Source organism: Juglans microcarpa x Juglans regia, chromosome 1S (genome assembly GCF_004785595.1).
Source record: "Juglans microcarpa x Juglans regia isolate MS1-56 chromosome 1S, Jm3101_v1.0, whole genome shotgun sequence".
Taxonomy (NCBI): Eukaryota; Viridiplantae; Streptophyta; class Magnoliopsida; order Fagales; family Juglandaceae; genus Juglans; species Juglans microcarpa x Juglans regia.
This window is the reverse complement of record NC_054595.1, coordinates 26,731,220-26,749,685: the sequence shown is the minus strand read 5'-3', so window position 1 is coordinate 26,749,685 and position 18,466 is coordinate 26,731,220. Positions and strand designations below refer to the sequence as shown.

Genomic DNA, 18,466 nt, shown 5'->3' with positions numbered 1-18,466 from the left:
TTTGATCCGTCTACATTTTGGGTGCTATAAGCAGCAGGATAGGATTTTCCCTTGTGATTGTGAGCAGTACAGGACTTCGTTCTGCTACTGTCAACTGCAAAGGTGTTTGGCCCTTGTTCCCTCAAGAATAGAGAAACACCTACGTGCAGGGATGAACAAAAATTCAAAAATTCGGCTCTGAAAAGCCGAAAACGGAGTCAGAATTTTTTTCTCCTGGGAAGTCGGAGTCAGAGGTGGAGTTGAACCGACTTCAACTCTAATTCCGACTCCGATACTGATATTATACATATTTTATAAATATGTGTTTTTACTTGTATTAATCATATAAATTTGATATAACTATATCTTATATAGTTAGTTAAACTCAATGATTGTTAATATTATGTTCTTGGCCCACCAAATCTCTGTCAAGTGATGAGAAAAATATAATTATGACCATGTTATAAAAATGTTTTTAAAAATTATTAAAGTCCTTGAAGTTCTAGTCCAACAGAGTAGATTTCAAGCTCAATTAGCATTTATTAGCCGAAGCAATATTACAAATCTCAAACAACAATGATGAAGAAGAACCATTACATCAAGTCAATTTATCTCCATCCCAAACAAGCTTCATATCAACAGTTTAGCAGCAGACCTCTCCTCCTCAAGCTCAACAGGCTTCTCCTTCTCAGACATACAATCAAAGGCTTCTCCTTCTCAGACATACAATCAAACACATCTAATGGACTCTCAAGATCCACTTGATCTAGAACTGCAAATTATGACCATTAGATTATTATGTGATTCGAGGAAATGATTGCTTTTCCGATTATTCGACATGGACGGTTACTTTAAGCTGAAGTACTATTGATTACTATCAGAGCATTATCTCTTCAAATCTGCCGATGCGTGAAGACAACCAACTTTAGATATTATCAGATTACTGTTAGAATATCATTTAATATGTTCAATATCAAAATAAAAAATACTTAATATAACTTGACATCTAGCAAATATTTGTTATGCAACCAAGTTCTTTACGTTTTTAATTAAAACTTCCTTAACTGATTTGCAATTTATTCAAAATAAAAACTTTTGATTGATTCAATAAGTCATATTGGAATTTAAAAATGCAAAATACAATAGCTAAAATTTCTTTTTTAATTGTATTGCAATTTTTTTTAGCAGGATTTCAACATCATGAATAGAATCGAATAATCTGTTCTCAACCAATTGATAATGAATAAGGATTCCAACATCCTTATGATAAAGAATTTTATGGGAAAAAAAAATATCCATACTAAAGCTAGACTAAGTCAAATGAATAATGAATTATTAGAATGTTATAAAAAGAAAATTAACGATTTATTAACAAAATGATTGATAAGGAAAAGCAAATCACCATAGAGTTGTACTGCCTTTAATGTTAAAAAAATGCAGAATTAGAGCGAGGAGTTCCTCAATTAATTAGCAACTATAAATCATTAAATAAAGTATTACAATATATTAGGTACCCAATTCCTAAAAATAAAGATTTATTATCTCGTCTTCAACTATATTCTCAAAATTTGACATGAAAGGTAGATTTTGAAAAATCTAAATTGCTAAAAAAAACTGATATAAAGCAACATTCACCGACTCATTCAGACATTATGAATGTAAAGTTATGCCATTTGGATTAAAAAAATACTTTTAGTGAATTTCAACATATTATGATTGAAATATTTACTCATTTTATTCATTTTTTAATAATTTATATAGATGATGTATTAATTTTTCCTCATCTATTGAACAACATTGGAAACATTTAAATACCTTTATGCAAATTATTAAACAAAATTGATTAGTTGTTTCATCATCAAAAATAAAATTAGGTTCATTGGACATGATATCTATCAAGTAACTATTACACTAATCAGTAGAACAACAGAATTTGCTAATAAATTTCCTGATGAAATAAAAGATAAGCAACAATTACAAATATTCTTAGAAAGCTTTAATTATGTTGCAAATAATTTATATCAATCTCTCATGCCATTATGCAAACTATTATTCAAAAGATTAAAACAGAATTTCATGATCCAATTTAATTTTGTTTTGTGGAAGAAAAAAAAAGTAGCGGACAATACTTTAGTGCTAATGGATAATCATTTTGAGATGAGAAAATCTTAAAATTTTATTGGAGAGAGAGAGGAAGGAGAGAGGTTTAGATCTATAATAATTCCATCATAGTAAAAATCATCACGAGAGTGTTCCATTCTCTTGTAATTTGTCAAAGTGGAGGAGTTTTAAAAATATTTTTATCTATGTCTACTGGTAATCGTAATAATTGTTTCAAGATAAAGACTTGTTTAATGGTAATCTTATGAAATGCAATAATCGAGAATGCAGATGGAGAAATTTGAAAGTCTAATATATCATTAAGAAACTAATATAATAATGTGTAATACTAATAATAACCTATTAAATATTATTGGAATAACTTATAAATAAATACTAACAATTAAAATTAAGTGATAAAAAAATTATAAAAACTATGACTAAAAAACTTAGGATTAAAACGTAGATTAAAATCGATTTAGGATTTAGATTAGACTTTTAGGATTTGAATTAGGATTCAGGGAAAAAAAAAAAAAAACCCGACAGCCCAGTCCAAAAGGGCCGAAACGTGCCGCAGTCCACGTAAAACGGCGTCGTTTTTATATTGTAAAACAGCGCCGTTTTACGCGGTCACAGCCACGAAGACTCTCTCCCCCCTTCCCCGAAGCTTCTTCATTTCTTCTACAAGCTGTAACCCCAGGCGACGGCTCCCCTCACCCCTGCACGGCCTCTCTCTCAAAATCCCACTGGAGACCTCACGACCTCTCTCTGAGAGTCCCAACGCACGGTCTCTCTCTCTCTCTCTCTCTCTTCTGGTAAGCCCCTATCTCTCTCTTCTCCCTTCGAGTTCGTCGTCTATCTCTGTCTCTCCATCTCTCTCTTCTATGGTCTGCAATTTTGCCCATTGATTTGCGATTTGGTCTGCGATTTTTCAATGCTCATGAACCAATTGAGTTTACAGTGAGGATCTTGCCCCTCTCTGCCCAACGGTGCCCCCAACTTCCACGCCTCAGCCAAGCACTTCGCTCCACACGCCGCAGTCTCCGTCGCTACCTTAAGTGACGGGTTCTGCTTACGCCGCCTCTGCCACGACCACCAACACTGATTTTTTTTTTAATTCCCCGATTCTTATGCCATTTGGTTCCAATACAATTTATTACCTTTAGTTTGCAATAATTAATCAATATTGAGTACATTTGGTAAGCTGTTTGTTGTCTAGAAAAATTGAGGAGAAAAGAAATTAGATGAACAAAGTAGTGGAAACTATGATTCTTTGTCTTTCGGTATATATGAAAATCGCACCTTAATAGTATGCCCCACACATGAGCGCGCACACAAAAACCACTTTTATGTTTTGGATTTACGTCTTTTGCTTTGAGATTCATTGAATTAGAGATTCTTAGCACTCTGGATATATCGGTTGTAGTATGCTGATTGGTTTCCGGGGAAACTGAAGAACGGAGTACAAACTAGACATTTTGAATCTTTATGTCGTCGGGTTTTTCTGAAAACAGTATAAAAAATACAATTGAGTTGACCGAAGAAATGGTTTTCAGTTAATGCAGCAAATTGCCCGTACTCGTAGTTTTAAAGGAGTTCCTTTAGCTGATGTCAAAATATGTGCTTTTTTTCTTATACGTAATTTAACTGAAATTAAAATGTGAGAATATGAGCTTTGATTCTGACAAGAGTTTTCAAATATAAGTTTGGCTCAGCTCTGCAAATTCTATTGCACTCGTTTGATCTGCCTGTTCTTTTGCTAAATTGTTTAATCTCAATTGCCTTCGCTGAGAGCATTTACCGTACAATAACAAATTAATAGAAGTACACTCTGTTTGTCATTCACTTATAAAACTGATTTACAAATATTGCACTAGTTTTACTTATTTTAGATAACTGACTTTGTGTAATTATTTTGTTGTTTATGATCATAGGTGCTGAATATTCTGTAATTCCTTGAGAATAGTTGGTGCTAGAAGAACTGAAAACATGGAAGAAGCTGATGATTATGTTGAATATGTTCCCGTGGCAAAGCGTAGAGCCATGGAAGCACAGAAGATTCTTCAGCGAAAGGGCACATCCTCTGCACTTGAAGAAGAGTTGGAGAAAGCAAAACTTGCTGAGGCCAAACCAAGCCTTCTTGTAAAAGCATCCCAGCTGAAGCGAGACCAACCCGAGATAAGTCCAACCCAGCAGATTGTGCAACAAGAAAAGGAAATGATTGAGCACTTATCAGATCGGAAAACGTTAATGTCTGTTCGTGAACTGGCAAAAGGGATTACTTATAAGGAGCCTCTGTTGACGGGATGGAAGCCACCATTGCCAATCAGAAGGATGTCAAAAAAGGAATGTGATGCAATTCGGAAGCAGTGGCACATAATAGTTGATGGGGAAGACATTCTCCCTCCAATTAAGGATTTTAAGGATATGAGGTTTCCGGAACCAATTTTGAAGATGCTAAAGGCAAAGGGAATTGTACGACCAACTCCTATTCAGGTGCAAGGTCTTCCCGTGATTTTATCTGGGAGGGACATGATTGGGATCGCGTTTACAGGCTCAGGCAAGACATTGGTCTTTGTGCTGCCAATGATAATGGTGGCGCTGCAGGAGGAGATTATGATGCCTATCGTTCCAGGGGAGGGGCCATTTGGTTTGATTATATGCCCATCAAGAGAGCTCGCAAGGCAGACTTTTGAAGTAGTGGAAGAGTTCTTGACTCCCATGAGGGAGGCTGGTTATCCAGAACTGAGGCCTTTGCTCTGTATAGGAGGAGTGGATATGAGATCGCAGTTAGATGTTGTGAAGAAGGGTGTTCATATTGTGGTTGCTACTCCTGGGAGACTGAAGGATATGTTGGCAAAGAAAAAAATGAATCTTGACAATTGCAGGTATATAACTGGCTTCTATTTATATTGATGGGATTATTCGCTCCTCTGCATCGGCCGGAAACTATTTAAATCATTAGCCGTTAATTTTTGTCACTCATGTTACTGTTCCTCAATTTTTTTTTTTACTTCTCCTTCACTTGCATCAATGCATCTCCCGCATTATCTTGTTATCATTATGGTCACTTTTTGTTCTACTTTTAAAAAAGAAAAAATTGACCAAGTTGCTTTCTAAAATATTTTGTCTGCAGTTGCATGAATGCCAATCTTGATTACTGATTTATAATATATTAGTGCCACTACTTTCTATGCAGGTATCTTACTTTAGATGAGGCAGATAGATTGGTGGATTTGGGCTTTGAAGATGATATAAGAGAAGTTTTTGACCACTTTAAAGCTCAACGGCAAACTCTCTTATTTTCTGCCACCATGCCTACCAAGATTCAGAACTTTGCTAGAAGTGCTCTAGTAAAACCTGTGACAGTTAATGTGGGAAGAGCTGGAGCAGCAAATCTCGATGTGATTCAGGAGGTTGAGTATGTAAAGCAAGAGGCCAAGATTGTTTACCTTCTTGAATGCCTGCAGAAAACCCCACCACCTGTTTTAATTTTCTGTGAGAACAAGGCTGATGTGGATGACATTCATGAATACCTCCTCTTGAAAGGAGTCGAAGCTGTAGCCATCCATGGAGGCAAGGACCAGGAAGAGAGAGAGTATGCCATTTCATCCTTTAAGGCAGGAAAGAAAGATGTCTTGGTTGCTACTGATGTTGCCTCAAAGGGGTTGGATTTTCCTGACATTCAACACGTCATTAATTATGACATGCCTGCAGAGATTGAAAACTATGTTCACAGGATTGGACGAACTGGAAGATGTGGCAAGACAGGAATAGCTACAACATTTATAAACAAGAATCAGAGTGAGACAACGCTTCTTGATTTGAAACACCTCTTGCAAGAAGCAAAACAGAGAATTCCACCTGTGTTGGCTGAGCTAAATGATCCGATGGAAGATGTAGAAGCTATTGCCAATGCAAGTGGGGTTAAGGGCTGTGCATATTGTGGTGGGCTTGGTCACCGTATTCGGGACTGCCCGAAATTTGAACATCAAAAAAGCATGGCTATTTCCAGCTCCAGAAGGGACTACTTTGGATCTGGTGGTTACCGAGGGGAGATATGATATTGACCGAGCTTATATTTGTAGAGACGTTCTTCACATGGTCAAAAATATGGTATGCACTCTTTTGCATCTTGTAATTGCGCAAATGAAACAGAATTGGATTACATGCTTGTATCTTCATGCATGATGCATTTGGGGATAAGGCCTGTAGAAATGGTCCCGATAAGTTTGATTCAGTCGAATATCTGAATGTGTTGTACGTCAGCTAGAAACGTTCACAGTAACTATGATGAAGTGGAATCTTCGAGCATATTATGGGATGCCTGTCTTAATATGTTGCACCAAATAAAGAGTGCATACTTTACTTAGATTTCGTAGGAAAGCTGATGCATGGCATGCGTGAAGATCCAATACGCTTCTCTTGTCATTGTCATTACTAGTTCTAGCCTCGCTTCTCTTTTCTTTGGTGTAGCTTCATGTTTTTTTAATAATCAACTCGAAGGATGCAGATTTCATCATCACCCACTTATGTACCCACTTATGTTCATCTAGAGCGGCCAACTACCATGGAGCTAGGTTTGGGTTGAATGAATTTGGCAAGATTTTTCTACATGATTATGAAAAGGTTGAGATAATGCCAAGCGAAGAAAGAACGAAAATAAACACTTGGATGGTTCTTCACCCCAACCTGCAATGAGAAGAATATTCCCCATTCGGTAAAATCTCATGGTGAGACGTATAGGGTCCATTTCTGACCATAGTATTACATATTTCATTTGAATACAAATTACAGTGTAATTCCAGATGGATGTGCATATGGCACTAGAAAGTTGATTCTTTAATCTTTGGTACATATTCTTATGAGAAACAGTAAATCATCGTACTGAAATTTATAATGGACTCGAGAGCAGAAAATACAGTATCATATTATATCTGAAAGGAATCAAAACAAGGTGGTTGTACAACTTCCATGAAATCTCAGACGAGGCGAATCGACTATTTGAGAGCTCGTGCAGTACTTAAAGCAAGTTCATCGAATTCAATCATTTTAGATCTAAGATCTCTGGTGATTAGAGACAGATTTGGTTCAGGGAAAATAATATCTGATAGACCAGCCCCCATTTTTCCATCCTGTTCATAAACAACATGCATTAGGATAAAAGCCTTCAATGCATATAATTATAGCTGTAAAGAGGTAAGCATATGAGCATTGAAAATCATAGAACAATGCCTATACAAACCAATATCTTTTCGTTTCATTTAACCGAACGCCGATGCCAAGAAAATTTAGAAATGTTGGAAGGAGTTAACTCATTGTTATAAAGGTTAAGAATTTCTCGTTTCTAAACAATGTGATATTTTATTCGTCACTCTTTTTTTGTTTTTTTCCCCTAGCCGAAGCACAAAAGAATGAGTCAAGTGACACTATAAACTTCTATAAATTAAGAGTAATGCTATATATAATTGTAGAGTGTGCAAATGTTGTGCAGTCGTTTAGAAAAAGAGTAGGATCTACTATTAAAAAACTAATTTTTTTTATGAGTCCTTTATTTATTCACTTTTTTTAAAATGATTGCGTGGCGTTTACACAATCACAACTGTAATTATCATTTCTCATAAATTAATAGACGAGAGGATTTCAAAGCGGGAAGAGTTACCTTTGGTGAGTTTGCAGCCAAAGTATCATCAACCCATGTTTGTCCTATTGCTGGATTTTGAAGGCAGATGCAACGCTGTATAATCAGAAACTGCTTGCATATCTCATTCAACAGCACTCTGCTCTCTTGCAGAGCCCCAAATATATCTTTCTTCATAGTTTCAGTTTCTTCTTCGAGGATCTTCAGTCGTCCGTTAAGCTGTTGTACTATCTCAGCCTGCAACACTCCCTTCCCTTTGCAAGCACTGATGCAAGCCTTGCTTGAAAAACACTGAGGGTTCACCATTTTCTTTGGTGCTGAAACATTTGAATCTGTTAGCATTTTTGTACCACTTGAACTTCTTTTTTCCAGATTGCATTGGCTTGTTTGCTTATCCTTTCCTGTCATTGCAACTGCCTTGAGACACAGCTTGTCGAACTCACTGATGAAATCTCGCAAAATCTCATTCCAGAATCTGTATCCATCATAAGTAGCATGCTTACTAATGCTTGCAGTCATAAAATTCTTGAATCTTGAAAGCTCCTTCAGAGACGCATGAATTTGTAACTCAAAAGAGATGGCACCCATTTCCCTCCTGCACAAAGTATGTCCGCAATAACATCAGCATACCAGTGTTGATCAGATGTGAAAACCAAAACTATCTTAAACAAGCAGGCACATATATCATAAATGCAAACCAAGAATACCAAATACTTCCTGAAAAACTGCAAATGCAAAGAATAGAAAACTGCTTTGATAATTCTTAGAGTGGGAAAGTAGAAAAGTTGGGTATAACACAGATTAGTGACAGGGAATGATGGGTGCTTGCCTGACAAAAGTTGCAGCTTTAAAAAACAGACTGAACTGAGCTCCCTTAAAAATCAGTCCGGTACTGCTTGCTTTACTTGTAAGAAAGAGGAAGGGTTACTGGCAAAGCATGTGTTGCAGCGTCCAGGGGCTGGAAAATTTGAGAAGTTTCTATGTTGCGTGTGTTCAGGTGCATGTACAAGTCATACTAGCGAACGAGTGCCAGGAAATTGCTAGCAGTTGAAAAAAAACGTTTTATATTTGTCGGCATTGTGATTGCCGATTGGTAGGCTATTTTAACATGGGTAATGATATTATGATTAGCAATTCTACACAACCTTCATGCAACATATATTTTTAAATTTTTTCATATTTTTATTAAATTTTTTTTGAATTTATTATTTTTAAATTAATTCAATTTATATATTAAATATTTGATAAAATAATAAAATAATAAAATTAAAAAAAGTGTAATATTTAAAAGTTGTGTCAACAGTAATAAGTATTTTTTCTTTTTTCTATTATGATACCCTTACGTTTTCAGCCCCCGTTTACCATATATTTTTATTCTCTACAGCACTGCCAACTTCTCTGCCCAAGGTATCTCTCCATCGGTACCCTCATGTGTCAGAAACTTTCAGTGAGACGCTTTTCAAAAAGAAATTTCTTTTCGTCTCTCTCTCTCTCCTCTCTGCTCTCGCTCAGAAGCCTGCCCCTCTTCTTTCATTTTCAGTGGCCAGCCACCGTGCATTGTGCCGGTCGAGCCCACCCAGCCCAGACCTCCGCCGGCGTGGGAACAAGGGCTCCGTCGAAGGTTTCAAAACCACATATCTCAGAGAGGGACCCCTTTTCGTTTCCTTTCGTCTCCACCTCTCCTGAGCGCCTTCGAAGGTGAGGATACTTCTCTCTCCATCTACTTCGTCTTTCTCTCTCTAACTCTCTCCTTGTCTTTCTTTCTGTCTGGAGTTTGGGCTATTTGGGAGAAATCACAGCAGGGTGCTGCCGCTGTCGTCGTCTCGCACAAGCCCCCCTCCCAAGCCTCCAGGTACTTCGATTCCTTTCGCATCAGTTTTTCCTTTAGGTGCTTGGTCATTCACCCCTTCAACAGCTTTTTCTTTTGGTGTCCCTTCTTTCGTTTGCATTCCATTGACATATAATCTGATATGTGAACAGATTCTCGTAACGCAAGATGAAATTACTATAATTTTTATATTGTCGCACCGCTCAAATTGAAAAATTTAGACCTGCTTACATGAAATGAAATAACTTTTAAACCCTCCTGTACTCGATTGTTTTAGTTTCCTCGGAATGCAGTTGGCACATTTACAACTAAGAAAAGAAGATGAAAGGTAAGATAGGGAAGTGACGTGCGGTTTTCTTGAAGTAGAACTATTCATCTTGATGATACTGTGAAGGCAATCAAAACAAATAGAGGGATCAAATCTATTTTTGCTATGGCAGGATATAGGGGGATTGGACCTTGAGGAAAAGGTCTAGTTTTAATCATAACTATCTTTTGAGTGGTCACTTATGCTGCAGCTTAGCTTAACAGAAAAGAAAAAAAATGAAGAACTATAAGCTTAGGTTGCTTTCGGATCAGTAATTCCTTATTGAGAAGTTAGATTATCATCAGGTCTATACTTTGACATGGCCACTTAGATATCTATAAGCCATGTTCAATATTGATTCACGGTCTTGGTTTTGAGGTTCATTTCTAGGATTTTCCCATGTATGTAGTCCTATTGTGTAGAGTTTATAATTTTGGAAGGAGATAATCTTACCAAACTATTCCCTGGAACATCATTGGATTAGATTGGGTTGGTTGAGGGATCTCCCGCGTGAAGTCTTTAGGTTTCAGGTGTTGTAAACCATTTCTGTGAGGCCTCCATTGGGTTGCTTACAGCTGGTGGACAACCATAAGTATGAGATTCACAGTTCTCTTTGAAATGAGTTTTTCATCCACGTACATGGGTTGGTGGACATTTATGTGGTTTCTAAGCTTAGATTTCTTGCTTTATGCCAGGTTAATAATCCTTGCACTAAATGTAATATTTTCAGAATACAAAGTTTATTTACATTGTCTTGTGATATTTTCAGGTGATTTTGATGTTTTGTACAGTTGAGGAAAAGAAAAGCCAGATTGGTGCTAAAAGTATGCACATTGGAGAAAACAAGAAAATGAGACTACTTAGATTAGAATCTTGGATTCTCTTGTATTCTAGGAATGTCGTTTCGATTCGTTAAAAAATAAAAAATAAAAAGAGGCTGCTTTGTAATGTTGTATCCAATTGGAATGAATATTATGACTCAATATTTTACCAGATGACTTAATCCAAGGATTGTTATTTGACGGCAGTGTGAATGCAGTATTTATGTGTATTAAGGATTGTTTTGCACAATATGACTTGCATGTAATCACCATTTTTCATGACCCAAATATGTACGTGGGATGTATCAAGGATTCATCGTTATAATGCTGTAAAAAATTGTGCACAATTTGACTTTGTACGTAATCCTACTCAATGTACAATGGGAATGACCTGCCCAAATAAATCATAAATAACACTTTTATGGGATTTCATTGGTGAAGAAACAAAATTTGTATAATTTCTCACTTGGTACATAAACATCCCACTTGGTGGGATCAAAGCAGTCCCATTTTTCTTTATAAACAAGATTCTATATAAGCACATGGCTAGGAGAGAATAAAAAAACTCTATTAATTTTAGATAGTCGAGCTTTCATTGATATCAATTGCATCTCTTATTATTTTTTAATAATCGTTGAAACGATTCTTTTTTCATATAATCGTGACTTAATGTGATGTCAGATTATAAAATTAATTTTATTATAAAGTAAATTTAATATATCATATCAAATTACGTTAGCTGTGAATTTACATTTGTAAAATTTGTTGGTAGATACAACAAATTGCAATTAGATTATGGGGGAGAAAATAGGAAGGAAATGTCCGATTAACTGAATGGACAGCTTTTAATTACAAAAGTATTGGGACTCTGGGAGTGCTTTAATATTACCGGAGATTCTTTTTCTAATCCAGGTCGGGGGGCATTTCCGAAATTTAACCCGAAGACGTATTGACACAAATCACATTCACTTCGTAGTAGCGGACTTCGAGAGCTCTTGGCACCTGTGACCTACGCGCGTGACGCTCCCTGCGAGGAAGCGTAGTCTCCGCCACTGCGGTGACTCCCCAGCGAGATATCCGATCAGGTTAGTCCAGCTACCATTTAAAAATCCATCAATTCGATCGTTTTTTCTTACCTTCACTTCGTTTCCCTAGAAAATTTCGAGTCATAGTGGAGAAGATGGAGGAATGAGTGAATAGCTATTGTTGCTTCGGGGAATTAGTGATGTAAGATGGTTCCTAATAATTCAAGCGATACATACATACATACATATATATATATATATAGATATAAATTTACTTTTAATCTTGGGTCTTGAAACGAACACTAGGACTAGAGAATTAAATTAGGAAGAATTCGTTCGTATCAAAACAATCAATTTTAGGACGACTGGGAAGGAGTAGTTCTTTGTGACGAGCCACAGGCTAGGCCTGTGCTGGATAATGTCATTGGACATAATACAAAAATGTTGAGTAATTCGGAGAAAACAATAGTTGAGCTTGCTTTTTCAGCTGGTTTTTGCGCTGTTTCTATTTCCAAAAAAGTTTCCTCTCGGTAATAAAATATGTTTGGTTCGAATGGAGAAAATTGAAAAAAGAAATATCCACACTTGATCACTGATTGTAGTTTTGAGATCAATGACAGCCAAAGTTTGTCGAGGGCGTCTTAACTTTACGGAGATTTTGCTAAGGAATGCGTTATTTTCATATTTTCTCTCCTCCGCGGCAAATGCATGCTGTATATTACATCTATCTGCCAAAAAAGTAGGGTCTGAATTCTGATCACGGTAATTGCTGTGTGTATGGGCGTGCATGCATAAATGATATGTGAGATGGGTCATCCAGTTTTGGATCTGCCAAGGTGAAAACTTTTCCTGAGAAAAGTGTCATTTGGATGGAAATCTAGATAATATATATTAGACATATTTTGATTTTTTTTTTTGGGAGCTAGATTGCTTGGCCTCGGACATGCTTGGACTTGTTTGTCTCAAGGTGTAATCCAAGATATTTTTTTGAGGATCTACCAGTGGACCACATTTTTTGTGATGTTTTTTTACACTGAGAGAGAGTCTTGAGAGACCCAATCAACATTCTTTACAGAAATCCACATTTTATTACCCATGGATAAAATCTCCTGGATTTAATGACAGTTTAGAAGGTAAAGTATGATCCCTCTATATTTTTAATGAACTCACCAAGTATTAGTTATACTTTTACTAGAAACCAGACTGCTAGTTTGAAGTCGAATAATTTTTACACTATCGTTCCTTTTGTTGTTGTTGTTGTCAGGACAACTACTACATATCTGTGTACGCTTCTTTGATTCCTTTTCTCTTCTAGATGGATGAAGTTTCTCTCAACAGTGAGCCAGTCGGTGATGATGATGCTGATGAATATGAGATAGAAGGAGATTCTTCAATGATGGAATATGTGGGTCAAACTGGCATAATTCAAGGAGAGAACCCCCTTCCTCCCGTTGTTGGAATGGAGTTTGAGTCTTATGAGGATGTATATTATTTTTACAATTGTTATGCCAAGGATCAGGGATTTGGGGTTAGAGTAAGCAATACATGGTATAGAAAGAGTAAGGAAAGATACAGAGGAAAACTTAGCTGTAGTAGTGCAGGTTTTAAAAAGAAAAGTGAAGCAAACCGACCAAGACCAGAAACAAGAACTGGCTGTCCAGCGATGATGAAGTTCAGATTGATGGACTCCAAAAGGTGGAGAATTATTGAAGTGGAGCTTGAGCACAATCACTTGATTAGCTCAAAAAGTGGAAAATTCTATAAATCTCACAAGCACCTGGGTGTTGGAACCAAAAGAACATTGCAGTTAGATGGTACTGAAGAAGTACCAAAAGTTAGGCTGTTTCGGACAGTGGTTATCAATGCAGAGGATAATGGAAGTATAGATGTTGATGAAGGAGAATTTGGGAATAATGTCGACTACGGCAATCAATTGAAGCTTAAAGAAGGAGATGCCCAGGCACTTCTTAATTATTTCTGCTGCTCACAATTAATGGATCCAAACTTCTTTTATGTGATAGATCTAAATGAGAAAGGATGTTTGAAGAATTTGTTTTGGACAGATGCAAGAGCAAGGGTTGCGTATGGCTATTTTGGTGATGTAGTTGCTATTGACACTACATTCATGACAAATAAATATGAAGTTCCCCTGGTTTCTTTTGTTGGAGTGAATCATCATGGACAATCTCTGCTATTGGGTTGTGGTTTACTTGCAGGTGAGACTATTGAATCATATACATGGTTGTTTAGGGCATGGCTTACGTGTATGTTAGGACGCCCTCCACAAGCCATTATTACTGACCAATGTGCTACTTTACAGACTGCTGTTTCTGATGTTTTCCCAAGAGCTTCTCATTGTCTGTACTTATTACATATCATGCAGAAAGTTCCAGAGAAACTGGGAGGATTGTTCCAATATGAATCGATCCAAGAACTATTGAGTACAGCAGTTTATTACTCAGTGAGGTCTGAGGAATTCGAGGCAGCTTGGGAGGATATGATGCAACATCATGGACTTAGAGATCATAAATGGCTTCAAGCATTATATGAAGATCGAAAACGCTGGGTTCCAGTTTATTTGAAGGAGACATTTTTGGCTGGAATGTTTCCCATCCAGCCAAGCGATGGTGTATCTTCATTCTTTGAAGAATATATTGACAAACAAACTCCTTTGAAAGAATTTTTAGATAAGTACGATCAAATTCTGCAGACAAAACATCAGCTTGAATCCCTGGCAGATATGGATTCAAGAAATTCAAGTTATATGCTGAAATCAAGAAGTTATTTTGAATTGCAACTCTCAAAATTGTACACGAATGACATATTAAGGATGTTCAAGAGGGAGGTGGAGGGAATGTACTCTTGTTTTAGCACTAGACAGTTAAATGTTGACGGACCGATCTTTACGTACATTTTCAAGGAACAAGTTGAAGTTGAGGGTAACAGGAGGGAAACAATGTATGAGGTTCTGTATAATGCACCTGAAATGGAGGTCCTTTGTGCTTGTGGTTTGTTCAACTTTAAAGGTTATTTATGCAGGCATGCACTGTCTGTCCTTAATCAAAATGGCATAGAGGAGATTCCACCTCAGTACATTCTTTCACGGTGGAGGAAGGACATTAAGCGCAGTTACATTCTTGATCACAGCTCCAGTGGTATCGACAGCAATAACCCAGTTCATAGACATGATCATCTGTACAAATGTGTGGTGCAGGTTGTGGAGGAAGGGAGGAAATCACAAGATCGTTACAAGTTTGCATTGCAAGCGATGGAGGAGTTATTAAACAAGCTTCATCTTGTGGGGGACCAGCCAATGTAGCATATAAGATGGAGGATCCAGATTTATCAATTCTGTAACTTGAAGTTTGTACATATTGTTGCTTGATCTCTTTCAGCATCTGAGGAAACTTGTAAAGAAGTCCAAATTCTGACGTACAATTTCCCAGAACCTACAGCATCTGCTTTATACGTCTTGTGGAGAAAACAGAAACAGAGAAACCACCTAGCCAGAGAGTATTTAAGGCATGCAAAACACTGACCTAATAGGTGAAATCCATAACAATGGAGGTTGATTATGATGCACAGTGACACTTGTAACTAATTTAAAGCCTATCCAAGTGCTGACTTGGCTTTGGCAAGAGCTAGAGGTTAAAAAAAAAAAAGTCATTTTCTTTTTGTTTATTTCTTCCAAATCTCCACCATCATCATTTTGGATCTGGAGTGTGTTTTTCTTTGCATGCTGGTTGATACAAGTCTTAATCATGAGACGTTAGAATGCAAAGAAAAAGCCAATTTGAGTTGATGTAAATTTTAAACTATATCTTCATAGTAGCAGGTTTTGACTATACCTCGTCGCGGAGAATGGGTTTGATGGTATAGGATTCAGGTTGTCTGGGATTTCATAGAATTTGTTTGCATAAAATGGGTTTGATTCCAAACTCGTTGGCAAGCAATTCCTTGGTAGGCAAAGCAACAGATTAAAGTTTTTTGGATTTACGTGGTGTAGAACAGAGCTTTAGGTAGAGTTTCTTTTTATGATAGAAGTTCTGTAATTTCACATCCGAGGCACTCTAGCCCTAATTGAATAGACAGACGGCTTTAAAATAAAACTAGGCACGAATAGATTTTAATATGCTTGTATCCGACTACAAAATAAATAGGCTTTTCTGCTAAAAAAAACTCAATTGTAGTCCTTTACAAATGCCAGCTTATAATATTGTAATTTGTCTCTTCATGGTACAGAATCCCCTGAAAGTATTGATGCTCTGTTGCTCTTCAAAGCCAGATGATATACGGAGCAAGAAGACTACTCAACGCTTCACAGTCTGCCAATTTCGCAAACTCACCAATAATCTTTACATGAACATGAACCGTTCCTGAAATGATGGAATCGAGTTTTATCCCTAACAATTACTTCTCTGTTGTACAAATTTGACACCAGCTTTGCCACACGGTGACAATCCACGCACATTCTAAGGTTCTTCACGATTCTAATTGTGACCCCAGGTCCTGAACTAATAAGGCCAAAGGCAATAGCCAACTTTTCGCTATGCCGGTATAGTGCACTCTCTTTATCTTCTTCCCCTACATCAAGGGAAATCTCTGATGTATCAGGTGAATACCCTGCAATTTTCAAGTCTCTTGTCATCTCATCTAACTTTGAATAGATGTCTGTAGATTTAGGATGTGACTGGTCTCCAGCCACAAATTCATTGACGATACCATTCATCTCTATCAAACTGCAACCTGGGGTTTTCTTGATTCCTCTATCCTTCATTGTTTGTCTTACTTCACGCAAATCTTCCCATCTATTGCAAGCTGCATATATATTACATAATAGAACGTAAACAGCCCCATTTTCAGGCTCTAACTCAAGAATCTGTTTGGCTGCCATTTCAGCCATTTCTGCGTCTTTATGTACTCTACATGCACCAAGAAGTGCCCCCCAGACAATTGAATTTGGTTTCATTGGCATATTCTTTATAACTTCATGAGCTTCTTTTAGATGTCCAGCTCGGCCAAGAAGATCAACCATGCACCCATAATGTGCGACATTGGGCTTAATCCCATGTTGGGTGGTCATGCTAGCAAAAAACCTTTTTCCACTGTCTACCATGCCCGTGTGAGTACAAGCACATAGAACACCAATGTAAGTTATCTCGTCTGGTGCTATTCTAACTTTTAGCATTTCAGAGAACATATCCAGAGCTTCTTCACCAAGCCCATTAATGGCAAGACCAACAATCATCGCTGTCCATGTAAACTTATCAATCCGAGGCATCTCCTTAAAAATCCCTTGCGCTTTTTCCACGTTTCCACATTTAAAGTACATGTCTATTAAAGCATTTCCTACATACACGTCATTCTTGATCTTGTGTTTTTCAATATATGTCTTTATCCATTCTCCTAATTCAAGTGCCCCAAGATGTGCACAAGCAGTTAGAACACTGACTATGGTGAACTCATCCGGTCTTATATTTGAAGTTTGCATCTGACGAAAAAGTGTCAAAGCCTCTTTGAACCGGTTCATCCGAAGGTACCCATCAATCATGGCAGTCCATGAAACATAATCTCTTTCAGACATCTGGTCAAAATACCTCCGAGCTAAATCAACTTCTCCAGCATTGGCAAACCCTGCAACAATGGCAGTCCAAGAAATCACATCCCTGGTCTTCATGTTCCGGAAAATCCCAAGCGCAAGATCCATTTCTCCACAAGCTGCATACATATCAATCAAAGCATTTTCCAATATCAAATTGGGTTCAACCTTGCATTCTTTGACATACTCATGAGCCCGCTTGCCAATATCTAAGTCCTTGGATTTGGAGCAAGCTGATAGCACTAGAACAAGGGTAACTGAAGTGGGCGACACTCCCTTTTTGTCCATCTCATAAAAAAGCCTCCGTACTTCATCAAATTGTTTAATTCTGTTGTATGCAGATAACATTACATTCCAAGTAACCACATCCCTTATCTGACTCGAATAAAAAACACCACGAGCCATATCAATCAGACCACACAAAGAGTACATATGTACAAAAGAATTTTGAACAAACATATTAGAATCAAACCCATATTTCACTACATGACCATGCAACTGTTTCCCACATGCCAATGCAATATCATGTGTAAAACCCTTTAACAAGAACGGGAAAGTGTAATGGTCAGGCTTGACATTCCTTCTCAACATTTCCAAGTACATAGAAATCCCATTTTCAGGCAGATGAATCCTAGAATAGCCTTTTATCATGGTGTTACAAATGAACGCACTTGGTTCAGGAATGGTGTCAAACATGTAACGGGCATAGCTCATATCGCCAGATTCATGCGTACAACAGAAGGATACAATTTTATTTTGTACAACCGGCTTTGATGTCAACCCTGTTTTGATTGTTTGGGAATGGATTTGCTTGAGTTGGTCCATGGACTTGCAATTTTCGAAGAGAGTGAGTAATGGGTTTTCAAGGGAGCGAGGATGGGAGTGTGGAGAGATGCGTGTTGGGGAAACGGATGCCATGGAGATCATTTGCTCGAGGGATGAGGAATGTGAAGTTGACAAGGTCAAAGGAGAACAGAGCGAGTGGATTTTGAGAACATAAGAGGGCGGCATACAATGAGACGGAGAGAGGCAAACAAATTGCGCGGCTTCCCTGCCTTTTCAGTTTTCATGGACCTGTTGGAAGACCTAAAAAACAAAGGACAACTACCGTAACCTACCTACAAATTTTTTTGAACTAGCAATTTTTTTAAATATAAAAAATAAAT

The 18,466-nt window shown here is 37.3% G+C and overlaps 4 protein-coding genes and 1 long non-coding RNA gene across 12 annotated transcripts; 3 read left to right on the top strand and 2 right to left on the bottom strand.

The window, feature by feature from the left end:
• The first annotated feature begins 2,726 nt into the window (after nt 1-2,726).
• LOC121246149 (DEAD-box ATP-dependent RNA helicase 35) lies at nt 2,727-8,114 on the top strand. 4 transcript variants are annotated; one of them, XR_005937062.1, is made up of 4 exons: nt 2,727-2,894; nt 4,014-4,967; nt 5,279-6,195; nt 7,712-8,114. XR_005937062.1 is itself a non-coding variant. In XM_041144169.1 (3 exons), the coding sequence occupies exons 2-3, from the start codon at nt 4,069-4,071 to the stop codon at nt 6,141-6,143; spliced, it is 1,764 nt and encodes a 587-aa protein (XP_041000103.1). In that variant the 5' UTR covers nt 2,727-2,894; nt 4,046-4,068; the 3' UTR covers nt 6,144-6,393. The 4 variants fall into 4 exon arrangements, 2 of the variants coding, with proteins under 2 accessions (XP_041000103.1, XP_041000102.1); XR_005937061.1 differs by lacking the exon at nt 7,712-8,114 and adding an exon at nt 6,636-6,925; XM_041144169.1 differs by lacking the exon at nt 7,712-8,114 and having other exon boundaries at nt 4,046-4,967; nt 5,279-6,393.
• On the bottom strand, nt 6,832-8,754 carry LOC121246150. 2 transcript variants are annotated; one of them, XM_041144170.1, is made up of 3 exons: nt 8,550-8,754; nt 7,742-8,315; nt 6,832-7,214 (listed from the first exon to the last, which is right to left on the bottom strand). In XM_041144170.1, the coding sequence occupies exons 2-3, from the start codon at nt 8,306-8,308 to the stop codon at nt 7,080-7,082; spliced, it is 702 nt and encodes a 233-aa protein (XP_041000104.1). In that variant the 5' UTR covers nt 8,309-8,315; nt 8,550-8,754; the 3' UTR covers nt 6,832-7,079. The 2 variants fall into 2 exon arrangements, with proteins under 2 accessions (XP_041000104.1, XP_041000105.1); XM_041144171.1 differs by having other exon boundaries at nt 8,428-8,559.
• A 432-nt stretch (nt 8,755-9,186) lies between these two features.
• On the top strand, nt 9,187-10,875 carry LOC121246148. Its single transcript, XR_005937060.1, has 2 exons — nt 9,187-9,608; nt 10,625-10,875. It is a non-coding gene; the product is annotated as an uncharacterized LOC121246148 (long non-coding RNA).
• A 729-nt stretch (nt 10,876-11,604) lies between these two features.
• On the top strand, nt 11,605-15,384 carry LOC121246146 (protein FAR1-RELATED SEQUENCE 6-like). Of its 4 annotated transcripts, none has more exons than XM_041144167.1 (3): nt 11,620-11,761; nt 12,628-12,834; nt 13,017-15,384. In XM_041144167.1, exon 3 carries the CDS (start codon nt 13,017-13,019, stop codon nt 15,018-15,020), a length of 2,004 nt encoding a protein of 667 aa, XP_041000101.1. In that variant the 5' UTR covers nt 11,620-11,761; nt 12,628-12,834; the 3' UTR covers nt 15,021-15,384. The 4 variants fall into 4 exon arrangements, with proteins under 4 accessions (XP_041000098.1, XP_041000099.1, XP_041000101.1 ...); XM_041144166.1 differs by having other exon boundaries at nt 12,966-15,384; XM_041144164.1 differs by lacking the exon at nt 12,628-12,834 and having other exon boundaries at nt 11,605-11,761.
• Nucleotides 15,385-15,798: 414 nt separating this feature from the next.
• LOC121246145 (putative pentatricopeptide repeat-containing protein At3g15930) lies at nt 15,799-18,414 on the bottom strand. The gene has a single exon (XM_041144163.1). It carries the CDS (start codon nt 18,309-18,311, stop codon nt 16,044-16,046), a length of 2,268 nt encoding a protein of 755 aa, XP_041000097.1. The 5' UTR covers nt 18,312-18,414; the 3' UTR covers nt 15,799-16,043.
• Between the last annotated feature and the right edge of the window lie 52 nt (nt 18,415-18,466).

Coding starts and splice junctions, on each gene's coding strand:
- LOC121246146 (XM_041144164.1), top strand. CDS start 13,017: ATGGATGAAGTTTCTCTCAACAGTGAGCCAGTCGGTGATGATGATGCT.
- LOC121246145 (XM_041144163.1), bottom strand. CDS start 18,311: ATGCCGCCCTCTTATGTTCTCAAAATCCACTCGCTCTGTTCTCCTTTG.
- LOC121246150 (XM_041144170.1), bottom strand. CDS start 8,308: ATGGGTGCCATCTCTTTTGAGTTACAAATTCATGCGTCTCTGAAGGAG. Junction 7,215..7,741: donor TGGCTGCAAACTCACCAAAG/GTAACTCTTCCC, acceptor GTTTATGAACAG/GATGGAAAAATGGGGGCTGG.
- LOC121246149 (XM_041144169.1), top strand. CDS start 4,069: ATGGAAGAAGCTGATGATTATGTTGAATATGTTCCCGTGGCAAAGCGT. Junction 4,968..5,278: donor ATGAATCTTGACAATTGCAG/GTATATAACTGG, acceptor CTTTCTATGCAG/GTATCTTACTTTAGATGAGG.